The 18,793-nt window shown below is 32.9% G+C and overlaps 1 protein-coding gene across 3 annotated transcripts; it reads left to right on the top strand.

Moving 5' to 3' along the window:
* The first annotated feature begins 5,199 nt into the window (after window positions 1–5,199).
* On the top strand, window positions 5,200–17,067 carry LOC141447125 (cytochrome P450 4c3-like). 3 transcript variants are annotated; one of them, XM_074114340.1, is made up of 11 exons: window positions 5,200–5,475; window positions 7,531–7,646; window positions 7,904–7,991; window positions 10,836–11,024; window positions 12,875–12,944; window positions 13,052–13,181; window positions 14,254–14,293; window positions 15,478–15,590; window positions 15,682–15,919; window positions 16,117–16,296; window positions 16,397–17,067. In XM_074114340.1, exons 1-11 carry the CDS (start codon window positions 5,304–5,306, stop codon window positions 16,564–16,566), a joined length of 1,506 nt encoding a protein of 501 aa, XP_073970441.1. In that variant the 5' UTR covers window positions 5,200–5,303; the 3' UTR covers window positions 16,567–17,067. The 3 variants fall into 3 exon arrangements, with proteins under 3 accessions (XP_073970441.1, XP_073970443.1, XP_073970442.1); XM_074114342.1 differs by lacking the exon at window positions 5,200–5,475 and adding an exon at window positions 7,260–7,415 and having other exon boundaries at window positions 7,490–7,646; XM_074114341.1 differs by lacking the exon at window positions 5,200–5,475 and adding an exon at window positions 7,268–7,415 and having other exon boundaries at window positions 7,470–7,646.
* The last annotated feature ends 1,726 nt before the right edge of the window (window positions 17,068–18,793 follow it).

The following is an 18,793-nucleotide window of genomic DNA, read 5'->3' as shown; positions in this document are numbered from 1 at the left end:
ACGGAGCGGGTATAGAGATAGTAGATAAGTTTTTTATTAAGAAAATCTAAGTTAGAGTTGCGGTTCAAAAGAGGAATGAGACTGCACATAATTCCTACCGCTTTATCGCACACTGAGTTTATGTGTTTGGTGAAAGTTAATTTGGAGTCTAACACCAACCCGAGGTATTTAACTTCCTTGCTCCACGGAAGGGAGTCGCCGTTAATTTGGACAAATCTATTCACAACCGGTCTGCGGCGTGTAAACAAAATAATTTGTGTCTTGGCATGGTTTGGCCTTATTTTCCATTTTGCAAAGTATTTGAAACATTTTTCAAGGGCGATCGATAATTGTCTGGCTATTGTGTCAACTCTGAAGGAAGAAATAAAGAAGGCAGTATCATCAGCAAACAGGGAGCAACTGGATTTGAGTTTCAGCTTGGTGACGTCATTAATAAAAATGTTGAAAAGTGTAGGCCCCAGGACTGAGCCTTGGGGAACACCAGCTTTAATTAAGTACCTGAAACTGTGGTACCGAGTGCGACGCTGAATTTTCTTTTAGTTAAATAGCTTTGAACAAAGTAAATTAAATATCTCGGAAAGCCATTCTCAATTAATTTATTGATAAGGCCATTGTGCCAAACACAATCAAAGGCTTTTTCCACATCAATCAAAGCCATCCCCGTATGCTTGTTCAGATTAAAGTAGTGCTCTACCAAGTCTGTTACTCTGGCTAACTGGGCAGTAGTAGAATGTCTTGGACGGAAACCAAACTGGCAGGATGATAATAGGCTATTACTGTCAATGAATGAAGTGAGTCTTCTTAAAATAATTTTCTCAGTCAGCTTACTAAGACAAGGAAGTAAGGAGATTGGCCGATAACTGCTTGTTAAAGAGGGGTCTTTACCAGGTTTAGCAATGACAATAATTTTTGCCATTTTCCATATATCAGGAAAGTAGCCGAACATAATAATGTGATTAATTATTTTAGTAAGGTGGATTAGACACTTTTTGGAAATGTTTTTCATAATTTTGGAATTTATTCCGTCTATGCCGGGGGCTTTGCTAAAACATGTACATTTATGTTTTATTGTTAAGATTTAAGAAAACTATTTCATTTTTAGGCTTCTTCTTAAGTAATTTGTTTTTCACGATGGGTTTCTGAGACTTACTCTATATATTGTTGATTGTATTATTAACCGTATTATTAACCATAGATGTATTAAATCGATGATTAATATAGCAAAAAGACAATCCTCCCAACAATTCAACCCGTGGTGTGGTATATACCCTGAATACAACTGAAGATTATAAGATTGAATGAAAGCAACCTAGTAAGTATTATGTGGATACTTATTTTAGAGTTAGAGGTAATCTGTATTTGCTAATGGTTATGGATAAATTCAGCATGCAGGATGAAGGTGGCATAAATTCAGGATGAAGCTGTGTCCGATTAAGGAAGCGCCTTAGTTATTATCTCCAGTTTAAAGAAACGGATTCTTTACTGATATGGGCCTAAAGTTAGGACATAGAATGATGTGCTGGATACCTGTGATTATTCTCTTAAGGTAACACCTCTCTTGGCTGAGAAAATCTTAAACTGTTTGCCAAAAATCTTTCGCGAGAAGCGAAATTATAGGTTTGAAATTTTCACCAAATTACGAGTATTTATCCTTGAAGTTTAGTCCGTTGGAATAATGATACAAAAACAATGCTGCTTTGATAGAGTGAACGGAGTCTGCGGAAATTAGATCAACCCTTATTCCATTCTACATTTTCCTTAGAATCCTGGGCAAAGAAGTGGCGGATTAAAATGAACCCACAGAAATGCCAGCATGCCACGTTTACTCTCTGGCAGGGCTCCTGTCCACCTGTCCTCTTCAACAGCAATCCTCTTCCTTGCACAGATCTGGTGCGCTACCTTGGGCTCTACATAGACAAGCGACTCACGTGGAACCCACACACTAGACTTAAAAGACAAAACGTGCGAAACTACTTTACAGACTACTTGGACGACGCTCCAAATTACCCATAGAACTCAAACGATTAATATACATTACTATTCTCAAACCTATGTGGACTTAGGGACTAGAGCTGTGAGGTTCAGCCAAACCTACAAACATACGGACAATACAAAACATTTCAGTCGAAACTACTGCCGACAGATAGCTGACGCTCCTTTCTACGGTGACTAACCTCACTCTTCACAACGACTTCAACATTCCCTTTATAGACCAACACGCCAAGACGGAATATCAAAAGTTCCATACTGCTCTCTCTACTTGCTCTAATCCTCTTGTACAGTCTCTCGTCTTCTCTGAAATCCCTAATACTCCTCGACGACTGAATCGCCAGTGGCCCCGCGACTTCCTTGAGGTCTGAAGACCTAAACGTCATCCTTCTCCTAGTTCTCCTCTCTCCTCCTTACATAGGGAGTGCTACCGCAGGGTAGCTTCTCTCCTCTTCCCGCTCCAGCTCATCTCATTCACCTCCTATTTACTTATTGTATATATTTATACAGATTGTAAATTACAAAATAAATTTAAAAAAATAATAAAAAATTTTCCTTAGTACATTTGCAATAGGCGTAAATTGGGGCAAACGGTTTGCCATACACATTATTTTATTGTTTTCTGTGTAAAATTGTCGGTGTAGTCGACCAACACTCTAATGTTTGTGAAACGCGTGTGAATTCCCTTCTCTGACTCTATTCTTTCTAAAATATTATTCGCACTCTTTTTTCATTGGATTTCCATTTATTTGACTTCTCTGTTGGCCTAAGGTTACAGAGATAATATTTTAATACTAAATTTCAGTTCAAAATTAAGTAATGCCATGTCTTACTTCAAATAATTGTCGACTGCGTATTTCTTTATCATGTGAATTTCGATAATATATCTTCATGGACCTGTATTTTTAATAAATTAGTGAAATGTGTCCAGCTACTCGGCAAAAAAAATTTATGCGAAAAGTTTCCGAACTTGATTCCTATAATATTTATAAAGAGCTTAATTTTTACCTTAGGTAGCAAACATTACTTCAATTATAGTTTATCCTTGGAGCAAGTCAGGTGGATAATTAAGGCTCAGGCTGGTGTTTTGTACCTAAGTAGTTCTCCGCCATGCCATCATGATAATACTAAAGAAGTTTGTTTATTATTTAATGAGCTAATACGTGATCGAATGTATCATATCTTGGTTATTTTTTCTAGACTGTGCGAGGTCAGATTAAAATATTTTAGGAATATTTCTATAAGTAATATTGAAATATTAGAAAATTTGGTATTAGAAAAATGGTTCCGATTGGCCTCTGTTAGCACAATATTGCAAAGCAATAAGTATTATTGGTTCTAATATTAGTTACGAGTACATCACTGATTGAAAAAATTATTTGTATTATCCACTCCGCTGATGGTCGCTTTTGCTTTTATTATTTCGTGTACAAAGATGTGTATTTTTATTTCTATTCTTATTCTTAATAAATAAATACTATGTAATAAAAATAACAAAAACATATTTATTTATAAGTTCAAACCTCATTGTTCGCAGGGTTGCCAAAAGGGCAGACAGCTTTTAATTTGTTTTCTATCAATGCAGAGTACTTTTGCTATTTATCTTTTCACCTTAAGACGTATTATATTTTTATTTGTTTATCTATTTTTATTCCACTTCTGATAATGAGTTTTTGCGCGCAGATAGGAAAAGAAACTGATTTATACATTTTTTTATGTATGTATGTATTATTTTTCTTTTTATTGTACCCTTAATTATGGTATATTATGTGAGTAATATTCATCCTATGTGGCAATAAACATAGGTGCAGTCAGCTCTGATACCGGTATTCTACTTGTTTCCATAAATTGACTTTGCAAAAGACATGAATATATATTTTTTGGAAGGGTACCGACTGATCAAAATGTTTATTATATTTAAACTAATGCATATTACATGCTAGTACTTCGGTTTCTTCTCAACAGCATTTAATTAGCATCAATTTGTAACACTGAAACTAATTTGTGGACTTGATTGCTGTTAAAAAGTCCAATATTTTTTTTATTGATTTTCAGTCCTACAAATTTTATAACTTGGCAGAGTATCAGGAGTTACTGATTTACAGTTGAATTTTTACTTTTATTTTAAGTTTGGTTTTATATACTTCTGCTAAAAGTGTATATTTTCTCTTGCTTCTTCTTCTGCTAGTAAGTTCATACATTTTTAATTTATTTTCGTTCAGGCGTGTGGCAGTTTAATAGAAATCGATGTTAAATTGGAGCCATTTTAAGTATCTTATTGGGTCTGTGTAAAAAAAAAAGTTCAGACTGTTTCAATTAAACAGCAGATTATTTAGTCATTTTTATGTATATCATTTTTTTAAAAACCATCCTTCTAGAAAATATTTGAGTGCTGTTGTAAGAAAGAGAGAATACGGGAACGTTTAAGTGAGGTCAAAAGGTAAGCATGTCAACAGCATATTTTAAGGTAAAGAAGAACAAAACCTGGGAACTAACAGAATAGCCACTGGACAAAAACTATTCCAGATTTCGTTTCCTAATATCATAAATCCAGTTAATTTTTTTGTTTGTTTATACTTTCAAAATGACAATAATAGTTAAATATTTCTTTAGTCATAATTCTAAATATAAAAGTAATTGATAATGAAAACCGTTTTCTAGAAAATTCCAATCATTCAAAAGTGTATTCTGTAAAGTTGCAAATCTGATTTACAGATAAACTTGATACTTTAAGTAAGCAATACTTTCATTGCAATTTGGTATTTTGTAGCAGCGGAACTGACAACTACCACTGTAGAGGTATTTTAAAAGAATGCTTAGGGTTGTTTGCTCTAAATAACTACATAAAAACAATTATCTTGCGAAAATTTTCGGACCAAAGTGGAAGGTATCTGTAGATAAATTTAAGTAATATTAAAATGTAGGCAATTTTGTTAGAGAAATTAAACTAGATTGCAGGTACTTCCTTTTAAAAGTTGTACGAGAACTTCCTCTTAAGAAAGGTAATAAAAATTTAACTGCGTTTACAGTACTTCTCCCATAAAAGAACAAAGATCATTTGAACTGATAATTTGGCAAGTGGTGAGTATTCGGTCAAAAAATCAGTTCCAAACTTGATTTCGTATCCCTTCCACATTGTGATGCGCACCAGACACCAAGCAGAAAGCAAAAAGGCAAAAAAATATTTGTTTTTTTTTTGTTTAAGGATCACATTTCTAGTAGTGCACGCACCATAACCCCAAGGTTATAACCATGCACATCTCAGACTCATATATTATGGATCATTTGATAGTTTACGGCTCATTTTAGAAAAGATGTTTGGATTTACTGTTCTAATACTCGCCGCGAGTTACTGTTTATGGTATATCATAAAGTACATTTTATGGACTATTCGTGCAGCAAATATGGTAGCCAACATTCCTGGGCCTAAACCATTGCCAATCATTGGAAACGCTTTGATATTTTCTGGGATTAAAAGTACAGAAGGTATGTTATCTAATCATAGTTTATTCTGACAGTAAAATAAATAGAGAATATTTAGAATACTTATATGCGGGGGTGTCTTGTTAATTATTTTTTTACCGTGTTTTTATATATATATGCACATATAAAATAAATTTTTTAAAGTATTTTTTATGCTCCAAAAAGGAAAGGAAGCGAAAATAATTTCGAACCCCATTTTATGTATGAAACTTTATTTCAATAATAAGAACATTTTAGAAAAATAGATATAAAATAGTATAGTACTCATAATGGCAGCGGTTCCCAACCTGGGGTACGCGAAAGATTGTTTAGGGGTACGCAAAAAAAAGTTATTATGGCGGAAGATATAAAAATTATACAGATATATTATTAATGAGAGAAAAATTATATAATAAATGATTCCTACAACTTAATTACAAAATTATTATAATAAAACTGAAGTTATATGTTAATATAAATTGACAAGAATTAAGTACTCATTCGATACTGCAGTATTTTTTTTAAAAGTAAATATATTTGCATATCAAAAATTATTAAATGATTTCTTGAAAATGTAAAAATTCGAAAAATGTTGCTTTAGTTTTGACTAATATTACACATGGCCCGCACATAATTTACTTCTCCTTTATTAACGCTTTGCTGTTTCAATTTACGACCCCTGCAATAGTTATTGGTTTGAAATGTTTACCTATTCATAGATGATTTTTTTTATAGGAACATATCATATGTATATGTTCTTCTCAGATTGTTTTGATGTTAATTTAAAGTTACAATAAGTGAAATCAAGAATACGATTATTTATTTTTATATATATATATATATATATATGTTAGGGGTACACACTGAGGAAACAATCAGGTAAAGGGGTACACTAATGAAAAAAGATTGGGAACCGCTGTCATAAACAATTGCATAAATATTTATAATAGTACATTAAAAATAATAATTTTTATAAAATATTCCAAATAGGATTATGTTTAGGATCTTTTGGTTGAACTTGCTTTACTTTGTTGTTATCTGCTGAACGATGAGACCTCAACAAAAATTTTTACATAATCATCTGGATTTAATAATTGTTGCGGTGGACCACATTCATTTTTATAAATAGGAGATTTGCTAGATTTTCAATTAATATTCTATTACTTCGTTCATTAAAATAATATTCTTATTACTAAATCCGAAACTGCAAGGAATTCTTAAACTCTGCCGAAGTGCAAGGAATAGTATTTATATATCGAATTAAAATTTGTAAATCTTCAAAAATTATTCTTTTTTTTCTTTTTTCTTTTTTTGCAATACATCAACCAATTTTCGTTTGAACAGAAATCATCTTTAGTTCCGGAACGCGTTCCTGTTCAAAAAGGAAGTACCGGAACGACGTTCCGGAGCGTTACGGCTCGAAGACACCACTGCCTATATATGTTTATATTTTCAGAACCAATTAAGTGTGATTATACTACTCGATGACAAAGAAAGCACTTGAAACGCCATTGGATTTCTTACAGATTAAGGATGTATTACTGAAGTCATTTTAGGGCCAAAAATGTAGATTTGAAAATGTTTAACTGCACTGTAATACCCATTGAGAGATGTTAGGCTTTTTAAAATAGACTTTTTTAACTAGTTCATTTTTACAATTCTTTTATTTTATTTTTAAATAATGACTACTCTCCAATTACAATGCTTCAGGAAATCTGACAGCTCGCTCTAAGAAGAATTTACTTAAGTTCGCTGCAGCATTCGTAATTTTTAGTTAATCGATTTAATTCGATACTTACTTTTTCGACAAGGCTTACACACCTTAAGGAAATATAAAAAATTAGGTTATACGTGACCTTGTTAGATCAAGATTGAACAGCATTTTCTCGGAAACACTTCTTTGCTTCCGAGCGTCTGCAGTATAGAGTATTTTAAAAATGGAGTTACGCTTCTCTCAAAATGAGGTACCCTGCTAAATCTACATCTGAACGCTGCATGCAAACGTTATGAAAATTTAGATTGTTGTATTTTTTTGTAGAAAAGAAGATATAACTGCATTTTTGTTTTTCTTTTATGCAGAAGCATTTAAAGTCATCACCTCATTGCTTAATGATTATTCAACCGAAGATGGAATTAATAGAGTATGGTTAGGTCCTAAACTTGTCATCTCTCTCGGGAATGCAAAACATATAGAGGTATGTAGTTTGCTTATTTCTACTCTTTTAGTTGTGTTCTATATAAAAATTAATTATTGGATACGCTCTGCTATTCATTTTCTAGGCAGAGCATACTTCAGAACTTTATGGTCGCACCTTTACAGGTTTTCAGAATGGAGTATTTCACGTTGGTCTCCTGGAGACATGCATTTTTTTTTTTTTTTAAGGCCCTACTTCTCTAATAATAATGAGGATTAAATGATTTGGTAAAATTAAAACTTCTGATTTTTGTGCAGAAAATACTCTCCAATCCAGACGCCTTGCAGAGAGATGATATTTACCAACGCGTAGGATTGTTCTCAAGTGGGATGTTCGTCAGAAACGGTAAGTGACTGTTTCTGTTTAGTATTACAATAAAATGATGAAACAAAATAAACTGTGCTCTATTCCCAGACTTAAAGAAACAAATTAGCTTCTTTTTATGGTCTAATAATCGCCTTTTTTACAATTCGATTTAGAAGTATATCAGGAAGTACTAATCGGCAGGCCATGTACTGCGTTCATTATTATAGACAATGTTTTCGGCGTAATTGTGGCAAAATTTAATTATTTTTAATATTTTGTATTTTTTTTTACTTATTTGTTTAATTTTGTTTAATCTGCTAGATAAAACATGTTGATCGGTTCCCCACCAACTACTGGGTACAGTTCATTTGGGAAAAGTGTGTGGTCGTTAGTATTGGACATCGTCGCAAAGGGAAGATCTACGTAGTAATGTAAAATAATGCCTATTTTTTGCAAGCAGGCTTTACGTTCAACTTCCAAGTAGGTATCGTGGACGGAGCTAGCAAGCACATATACTTTACTACCAAGTTCTCATGTTAAACATTAAATAAAATCCAAGTACTAGACCTAGGAATCGAACCCTATAGCAATTTTGAAAGTGGGGCAAGTCCATTTTTGAAAAAAATGAAGATAATGGTAATTATAGCTAAAACTTAGTATTATCTTTTTATCTTCCTCATATTTGGAAGATGGAAGTATTAGCTCTTAACAATATTGTAAATATGTTTAATTTGAAAATGGTGCAAGTCCATCTTAGGTTGAAATTATTTAACCGTACAGCAAAATTTAACTCCTGTTGCTGTATGGTGAAGCAAATGTAATAGTTTAACATCATGTCTGAATAATGTAGGGTGTTTTTATCTATCTATCTTTGATATTGGTAATCGGTGATTGTACAATATTTCATAAAATTTATTATTATTTAATAATAATAAGTTCATCTTAATTTTGTGTTTCGATAACACCAACATCGGGAAATTTTATTACTATTGGCTCTGAAAACTGTAAATTGTATAACATTCGACTTATATTATCGGCTATCAAGTAAGTGGTGTTGTTTTGTGCTCGGTGTACGAAAAATGTTTCATTATTTGAAAATCAATAACGGATTGTGGCTTATTTTATAAAAAGAAAAAATGAAGGCCGAGGTGCCCGCGATGCCGAGAAAGGCTGACAGTGTCGCACGTGTTGGAAGGGTGTCAGGCACTGCGAACACAGAGAGAATCAGCAGGCCTGCCACATGACAAACGCGCAATTCTTCGAGAGGGTTCTCCTTTTGTAAGGAGGCTATTTGATTTCTTGAAAAATGTAAATTATTATAATAAAATTTAGGTATAGATTAGGTTAGCTTAGTTTAGTTCTTTTAAAGGGGAAAGGAATATCGAGTACTTTCCCCTTGTATGACTGAGTAGTATGTTGTGTTTAATAGCGTGAGTGTATTTATTGGCAAGAAAGTATTTATTAGCGTGTATTTATTGGCGTGAATGTATTTATTGGCGTGAATGTATTTATTGGTATGAATTATTTTATCAGTGTACGTGTATTTATTGTGAGAATGATGGTACGGATGTTAGATTTAGGCTTTTAATCCGGGGTTGAAAGAAATTTATAAAAGTATTTCAACCCCCCCTTAGGTTTAAATTCATTTAGGATTAGGTCACTTTTAGAGTGTGCAGGAATATTTGTTAAAAGTACTTCACTCTCGAGTTAGATTCTACGGAAATAGCCTCCTTACGATAGACTATATACTTGAAGCGGATAAGTCATCATGATTGTACATATGTTTAAATGAAGCTAAACCCAAATATAATACTTTAATTGATTGATCCTTGACAAAATGTGAGTTTTGCAAAATGTGAGTAATGAATTAAGGGATGGTACCATCGGCGAAACCGCATTCCCCCTCGTCGACCAGTTCGATGATGTAAGAAGGGAGTGCGGTCCGATATCCGATAGCCTAGGCTCCACCTTGCCTTGCTATGCAAGATATGTATGTGGCAGCCCGATAAGCTAATAGGTACCATTCCAGCTCTAGTGGCCTTTTTATGAGAAAAGAGAAAATGTGTGGTGGGCGCTAATGGCCATAGACATCGATGCGCCGGCAAAAAAAAAAAAAAATGGCTGAAATACAACGTTAATTATAACTCTGATACATCTGAAAGTGAATTTGGTAGGTAACAAAAATAAAATAAAGTTACTTTTCTGGGTAATAACGCCATTTCAATAAAATCCTCATTTGCAAGTAATTTTATTATGTTTGTAGAAATAAGACCCATGACAATCGGTAATAAAAGAAGAATCTTGGAATCAGAATCTGAATACGAAGGCAATTCGGACCAAAATGATTCAAAAAAAGAAGAAGAATAGTTGAACTATTGATTAGTATTTTGTTTTTATTGTTAAAAAAAGACTGATACGACCGAAATATTATCCATTTAAATCAACGATTGCAATAATTCATTAATTTTGAAAGTGAGGCAAGTCCATTTAGTTATAATAAATCTTTATTTTTTCTTAGTCAGCACTATAAACACTACTGGATTATAAACTTACATTATCTAACATCACAAAATACAAAAAAAAATATGTCTAATAATATTTACCAATATTTTTAAATTTATTGAACCGCAAAACCTTAAATAGCTCGAAATAACAAAAAATGGACTTGGCCCCACTTTCAAAATAAACGGCAGATATTAGCTTTGCAGGTGTAGTTGCCTTTTCACTGCTCGGCTACAGTGGCGCCTAAAAAGATCTATGTAGGTATTACGCTGAAAAAAGCTCCGGGCGCCAATAGCCTTATTAGATGTTACTTGGTTGATTGCGACTTTACATAAAATGAGGTTATAAACCTTCACCTTACTTAACTATTTACTATTGCAGGCAGAGAATGGCACAAATTACGCAAACCTTTGGATAAATTGATCACTAAAAAAATGGTAGAATCAAATATTAGTGTGTTTCAAGAGAAAGCATTGAAAATGTGCCATATGATAAATAAGCATGCAGAGACAGGAATTGAGTTTGTTTTAAGAGGTTATCTTGTGAATTTCGCTATTGAAGTTTTGTGTGGTAAGTTTAAAAATTCTTATTAATTTTGGTAAATTAGTGTTTGGTTTTCTAAACAGTTTTATTTAATAAAAAACAAACAAACAAACAAAAACAAAACAATATAGCCTAAATGCCAAGGTTCTTTAGATAAAATAGTTAGGCAAATTTACTTAATGGTAGTTTGGGTAACTTTGAAATCAATATGAACTGGTGTAACTCAAAAACAATTAATTTGTGTGGTTCAATAGTATTAACAGTCATCAAAACTCTACAGAGTTCACAGACTATTAAGTTTCAATTAAAAATTCAGATTACATGTAACAGATTACGGCAACACGTTAGTTTTAATCTGTCACAAATATTAGCTTCTTTGTACATTTAATTTTCATGCTAAATAAGTATAAACTTGGCAAGATTTTTCATTTTTGATTTAGTATTCCTTCTGCAAATAAATCTAACATCTTTCTTTTGGGTTAATGGTGGTATACGAGGGGGTACCCAAAAAAAACCGGAATTATTTTTTAAAAGCTATTTACAAATTTTTTACAGAACAACCTTATCCCCTTCAAAATACTCTCCATTACAACTAATACATTTGTCCCACCGGTGCTTGCACTGTTCGAAACATTTTTTGTAGTCATCTTTAGAAATGGCTGACAGCTCCTTCTTCGTTTTTTTCTTGACCTCTTCAATGTTGTCAAATCGGTGACCTTTCATGCCCTTTTTCATGCGTGGAAATAAGAAAAAGTCGCACGGAGCCAGGTCAGGCGAGTAAGGTGCGTGGGGCAGCGGAACCATGCCATTTTTAGCCAAAAACTGTGTAACAGAGATGGCTGTGTGTGCAGGTGCATTGTCGTGGTGGAAGAACCAGTCTCCTGTTTGCCACAAATCGGGTCTTTTTTGGCGAACACTATTGCGCAATCTTTTCAAAACTTCCAAATACAAGGTTTGATTGACGGTCTGACCTGGGGGGACAAACTCTGAATGGACTACGCCTTTGGCATCAAAAAAGCAAATCAGCATTGTTTTGATGTTTGACTTGACTTGACGACATTTTTTTGGTCGGGGTGAAGATGACGTCTTCCATTGGCTCGACTGTTCCTTTGTTTCTGGGTCATAACCATAGCACCATGACTCATCACCAGTAATGACCTTTGACAGAAAGTCTGGATCAGTTTCAAGCTGTTGTTTCAAAGCACGACATGTTTCAACTCGATGTTCTTTTTGATTGTCAGTCAGAACTCGAGGAACAAACTTGGCAGCAACCCTTTTCATCCCCAAATCTTCCGTTAAAATTCGCTGAACCGAGCTCCAAGATAACCCACTACTCTCTGACAGTTGATCAATTGTCTGTCGACGGTCTGTGAACACCAGCTCTCGAATTTTTTTAACATTTTCGTCGATTCGGGCAGTTGATGGACGTCCAGAACGAGGTTTGTCATCAATCGACATGTCGCCATTTTTAAACCGAGTAAACCACTCGTATACTTGAGTTTTTCCCATAGCGTCATCTTTGTAAGCTGTTTTCAACATTAAAACACTTTCAGCAGCATTTTTGCCGAGTAGAAAACAAAATTTCAGAGCTGCACGTTGTTCACTTAAACTTGCCATCATAAAAAACAAAAAAAGAACAAAACAGCGCTGGTAAAAACAATCACTACAGATGAACAGAACAAGCCAGGCAGACAACACAGGCAGGACTGTACTGGCAAGGAATTGCGCTATACACGTCTAGCGGCAGAAATGCGTACTACATAAGCTCCATGCGCGGCAACGCAATTCCGGTTATTTTTGGGTACCCCCTCGTATGTATGTGTTGTTAATTATTTGAAAAGATGTGATATGCCTAAAGTATATCAGTTACTTTTCAGTTACAAATTTTGGATGCGATATAAATTTAAATGAAAATGATGGAATTAAATTAAAAGAAGCTTTAGATAGGTGAGAGAATCCTATTGTATTTATTCTGGCTATATTATTGTTTATTCCGAATTTGTATGAACCATTGTTCTTTAAAAAACTTTCTAAGATTGTTTTTACTTCACCAGCGGTTTGGAATTGATTATGAAATTTATTATTCAAATTCCTTACAATATAAGCTTGACATGTGCCAAATTTTCTAAGGATTGCAGACGTTTAAACCAATTGATGAAAGATTATTGGCACTTTTGTAACAAGGTAAGTTTAGTATTAATTAAGTAAATTTAAATTACTGTACAATTAGTGACTAAAACTAAAGCCTATATTTTATATGCTTAAGATATAGTTTCCAATTCCGCGGTTAATTCTTGCTTATTTTTTTATTTGTTCCTTCCATCAAAATTAAAAACGTTTTAATGAAATATACGAATTTTTATCTGCGATTTAAATCCAAGTGGCATTGCATCAAATTTAGATGACCGCAAACCTCGCGGCGCCATTGGTGTCAATGGCATGAACCACTTCAAAGCAAAGGATATTAGGATATTCATTTTTTCCAGCACTGGTGCCTTCCTGTAATTTGAGATATTCACAGGGCACTTGCGTATTTCGCATCAGAATTTCCCTATATTTCCTGCAATTTGTCCAGATCCCTTTGGTACGCCATGCAGAGGAGCATAATTAGTCCTTAAAGGCTTTACCGGCTTATCTTCCTAGCACATAGCCTGATTTCTTAAATCGACTGTTTAATACCAAGACATCGTGTGCACATTTGGCGATTTATTTTTCAGGATTGTCCTTTATTGCAGTAATTGGCTGGTAATCCCAAAATTGCTTTGGTGTGACTACATAAGATAGTGTTGATTCCTTTCCACAGTTGAACTTTTTCAAGGGAGCCATTTGTAAAGAGTAGGTGATGGCTGAAATGATATTGATAATTGAATATAATAAGTTTTTTGGAATGGCTTCAGCAAATTAGAAATTATCAGTTAATACAAATTCTCATTTAATATTTTATTTTCCTTTACTGAATAGTAATCGCCAGAGAAGCGGCAATCCTAACTATTTTTTCAAGCGGGGCTTAACGTCCAACTACCAATTAGGTGTCTTGGACGAAGGCAGAAGCTCATGCTTTACTATAAATAATTTTTTCTAACAAATAAAAAGTAATCATACGCGGGATTCTAACTGGGGATCTCCCACTTACAAAGCCACGCTCTTGACCCCTAGACCTATTTGTTTATGATGTATACTCTTTTCAAATATAATGGAGGTACTATTTAGGGGGGTCTACACCTTTCAAAAGTCCTGTAGAAATTGTTTTTTACAGCTCCTCCAAGACAGATTAAGAAATAGGACACTATTGCAAGGTGAGATTATTTAAAAAATATTTATTTCTGTTTTTTGTCGCTACTTAGAAGTAGAAGTATTGCATTTATTTAATTTTGGCAATTTTAATTTAGCTATAAATATTTAAATAAATGAAAATTCCTTGCTTTTATTGTTTTTAACTATTTTCTTTTAATATTCAACAGCATTTACATATAATCGTTATGTTTTGAAGGTTAAAACTTTAAAGGTTAAAGTTTTCTGGTGGATGACCATCTAGAGTGTTGTTTCACTTTATCGTAATGTTTTTATTCATTCTTCTTTTAAGCACCGAATTTGCTACCGAAGGTCGACGTTCCTACGTTAAATTTATTGCGGTCTTGTGCTTCGTTGAAGGACTCTGCAATAGCTGTTCATATCGTATAAGCTTGCTACCCAGAATGCTCTCCGATGCATTCTGAATCACACTTTAGGTATTTCCATCTTAAAAAAATTTGTATTAGATGTAACTCATCATGTGCCTCAGTTTAACAATCATTCTTCTCACTATTAGTTTCCTGATAAATATTATTTATAGAATTTAATCATTTCTGGTAGGGAACTATAGAATTTTTCGATTATCCACCTCACAGAAAACTTTGGTGTTTTTTTAAAAGAAAAAGTGATTTGCTTTGTTATCTACATTCCAAAGAAGAATAAGGAAAAAAAAATTAAATAATAAACCTAAATAGATAATCGAATGAAAATAGGTACGTGGTTGTTTTCAGATTCTCATTTCTCTGTTGGCCGACAGTACGTTCAAAGTTAGAACATTATACGCATTTATGTGATTAAAGATTTGAACGTTAAATTACATTATAGAAATATACGTTTGTTAACAATGCTACCTTGTTCGCCTTGAAATTACAAAAGTACCTGTTCATCAATTAGTTCTTCCACTTCACTTATTATACGATTATTTTTTATTCTTCTATTGGTATTGAAATGGAAGATTGAAGTTTTTGTAACTGTACATGTCACTAATATTTCTTATGTTCTGTGTACTGTAATTTGATAAAAATGATATCTTTTGAATTCAATTGTGATAAATAAAATCTTAGCAGTACTTTGTCTTACAATCATTTGAAAACTAATAAAGTTTACCCATATAGTTGAACTAATGTTCGTACTTTCTTGACTGATTTAGCGATTTCCTTTTGTTCCAAAATCTATTTATTTGATTTAGAGGATGAGCACTCATTACCAAAATACTTCTCAGACGTATTGTTAGAAAAAGCTACAAAGGACAAACTCTCTTCTGAAGATACAGGAAAGCTGGTCGCGGACTTTTTTTTTGGTGTAAGTAAATCTTTGGTATTGTTTATATATTATTAAACTAACAAAATAGTTTTTTTTATTGTATTTCTTCAGAAATTAAAAATATTTACAGGGATTCGATACTTCTTCTGTTATATTGCATTATACATTACTTTTATTGGCCATATTTCCTGAACATCAAGAACATGTTTATCGAGAACAAATGGATATTTTTGGAAATAATCCTGAAATAGAACTTTCTTGGGAACAACTCTCCAAAATGGAGTTTTTGACCAGGGTATTGAAGGAAGTATTGAGACTTTATTGCCCAATTGGTATTTTTAGGAAACCAACAAGTGATATAGACTTAGGTGAGAAAACAATTCTGTAATCAGATGCACAAATTTTTGAAATATAAATGACTGGTAGGCAAATCTATGGTGGAAAATTCTTTAATGTTTGAAAGCTGAATTAGTTCTTAACATTGCGAATGCAGTTATTTAATCTCTTATTTAAATTACTAATATTGAATTACACTTCATATTAAGGAATGTACATATAATTGCAGGTGATTATAAACTGCCTAAGGGATCTACATTGTTCATCATGTTTTACAGCCTACACAGAAATCCAAAAATTTGGTCACATCCAAATGAATTCCATCCAGATCATTTCCTACCAGAAGAGTGTGCTAGAAGACCAAAAGGAAGTTATCTTCCATTTAGTTTAGGTCCAAAATCTTGTCCAGGTATAAAAATTTACAATGACTTAGATTGGTTATGTTTTAGTATTTTATCGGTTCTGAATTTATTTTATATTAATTATAAATAGTACAATTTTCTTTTCAGGAAGTGTCTACGCAATGACATCCTTAAAAATAGCCGTGTCTACAGCAATTAGAAGGTACAAGTTTGAAACCGGTGTGAAATTCGAAGAATTAGAATATAAATATGGTATTTTATTGGAGCCTAAAGAGGAGTATTTATTAAGGATCACAAATAGAGTACCACAGCTTTGATAATCCACATTCTGTCTGGAACACAACTAGATAAGCACTGTCTTGATAAACCGTTTTCCTTCGGTTTTTTATTTATTTTTTATATTATAGAATTATATTTCAAATAGATTTGAAGTAGATAATTATCCAGTGAGTAGGAATATAATGCATTAATTAAAATTCTTAGCATTTGAGTTTAGCCTTTCTGTTTTCCAATATTTAGTTCATTTATTTTTGGAATTTGCCACAGTATACTATATTATAGTGATATGAATATTATTCCATCTTTCATTAGAGTTAATGTTCTCATGTGCTTACTAAAATTGTTACTTTCCTTACACTAACTTCAATTGAAGCATTGCTGTATTTTCACATGTAGTTTGGCATTATGCACTTTTTTGTTTTGTTTTTTGTTGCTACTGCATTCTTAAATTCTTGCTATTATTATATAACATATTTTATGTAACCATTGTGGGACAATGGGCAAAAAATTTAAAAAAAATAAGGAATTTTGGAATTAAATGTGTGCCAGTTTAATAAAAACCTTTTTCTGGAATTAAAGGCACTAAGAAGTGGGGTGATTGACTTATCTCAAATGTGCCATTTTTGTAGAATTACCATATTTAAAATACTTCTACCATTTTTAAAATATTAATTGAATTCCTAAAATGCTTAGTGTGAAGAAAATGGCGTAACCAGTATTTTCAGGAGGATTTTCTATTGTAGAAATTAATTTGTCTTTTGAAACTTATTGTTAAAAAGCTATATAACTTTCTGTGTGCCATTCCTATGCACCATCTTTTAATTATTGGTGAGAAATAACTATGGACCAAAGCGTTACAGTATAAAATAAAATTAATGTTCAATGAATGCAGAGAAAAAAATTGAAAAATTGAGTACATAGAGCTGCCGCTAGAAAGCGCGAGCTGCCTAATTGGAAGCAACTGAAAACAAGTATTGATCCACGGTTTGATATTGCTGAAGAGATAATAGTAATTAAGTCAGTCGCTATATACAGGGTGAAGAAAAAAAAAGAGAATCTAAACTGAAATATTTGACAAAATGTTAGATTTTGAAACTAAGCAAATTAGCCTTCGATTATAAAAATAGCACAATATTTTCTAACATTTCAGTTTAGATTTTTTTTTTTTAATGTGCAATAAGTAACCTTAGACTACCTTATTTTAAGACAATCTACTTTAAAAATTGACTACAGCTCCATCCACAAGAGTTTAATGAATTAAACAACACAATACAATATCACTGCTGTATGCTCGTGTACACGTTTTCTTGCAAAACAAACGCAATTTCTCATACGAAGATAGAAGGAATCCTGGAAAATGATATACCGTTTCAATACCCATTAGACAAGGAAACTTTTGTAAAAAGTGCCAGCACCTAGGTCTGAAAATGATCACATAAGAGCCTAATGAGTTTTCTTAAAAATTTCGATTACTTTTATTTTCCCGGAGGAAGATTTAGGCTGTTTGGAGAATAATTTATGCTTCAAAATGGTGTCAATTTTTAGGAAATTTATCTGTCTTTCTAACCATGTCATCAGAATCGAATTCGGACAAAAACTTTCTGAGTAATAACATTTTTATTGGAAAAAAGTAATGATTTTTTTAAAAAAACTTTCAAGTGACGTCACTCAAGAACAGTGAAAAATATGAAGTTGGCCAATAAGTCATTGAACTCCACTTTAGATGTACTAAACGCAGTAGGCCTATTGACAATACTTACTGGTTCACCCTGTATAGCTGAAAAATTCCTCTGTATCAATCTAATTCTTATCTATGAATGAATTTAAATTATTATTTCTGTAATAGTATATTGCAAAGGTTAAAAGTTTCACTTTGCTTAGAGCTAGTAGCACTTTGATTTATTGGAGTTTTTTCGTATGGTGTGAAATAAGGAAATGAGTTAGCGACTTTGTAAAGGGGATTGCAGAATCACCATGTAGAGTATCCAAACTCATGATGGTTCAGTAGCCTCAGCATTAATTATTAAATCTGTAGCGCCACGGTAGCCGAGCGGTTTGAGGCGAGACCAGTAAAGCTAAATATGTATTGTGGTACTGGGTTCGATTCCCGGTCTGTAGGCTTTGGATTTTATTTAATGGTTAATAAAAGAAATTTACAGTAAAGTATGTTCGCTAGTTGCCTCCATTCACGACACCTAATTAGTAGTTGGACGTAAAGCCTGCCTGAATAAATATTAAATCTGTATTTCTGGCACTACAAAGAAA

Source organism: Rhodnius prolixus, unplaced genomic scaffold (genome assembly GCF_049639745.1).
Source record: "Rhodnius prolixus isolate KJV_2025 unplaced genomic scaffold, Rpr scaffold_7, whole genome shotgun sequence".
Taxonomy (NCBI): Eukaryota; Metazoa; Arthropoda; class Insecta; order Hemiptera; family Reduviidae; genus Rhodnius; species Rhodnius prolixus.
Note: the sequence above shows the minus strand (reverse complement) of the source record. Positions and strands in the feature narration are given on the sequence as shown.

Excerpts from the sequence above, each read along its gene's own strand:
- LOC141447125 (XM_074114340.1), top strand. The coding sequence starts at position 5,304 with ATGTTTGGATTTACTGTTCTAATACTCGCCGCGAGTTACTGTTTATGG. Across the intron at positions 7,647-7,903 it reads GGAATGCAAAACATATAGAG|AAAATACTCTCCAATCCAGA; the intron begins GTATGTAGTTTG and ends ATTTTTGTGCAG. Across the intron at positions 13,182-14,253 it reads ATTGGCACTTTTGTAACAAG|CTCCTCCAAGACAGATTAAG; the intron begins GTAAGTTTAGTA and ends TGTTTTTTACAG.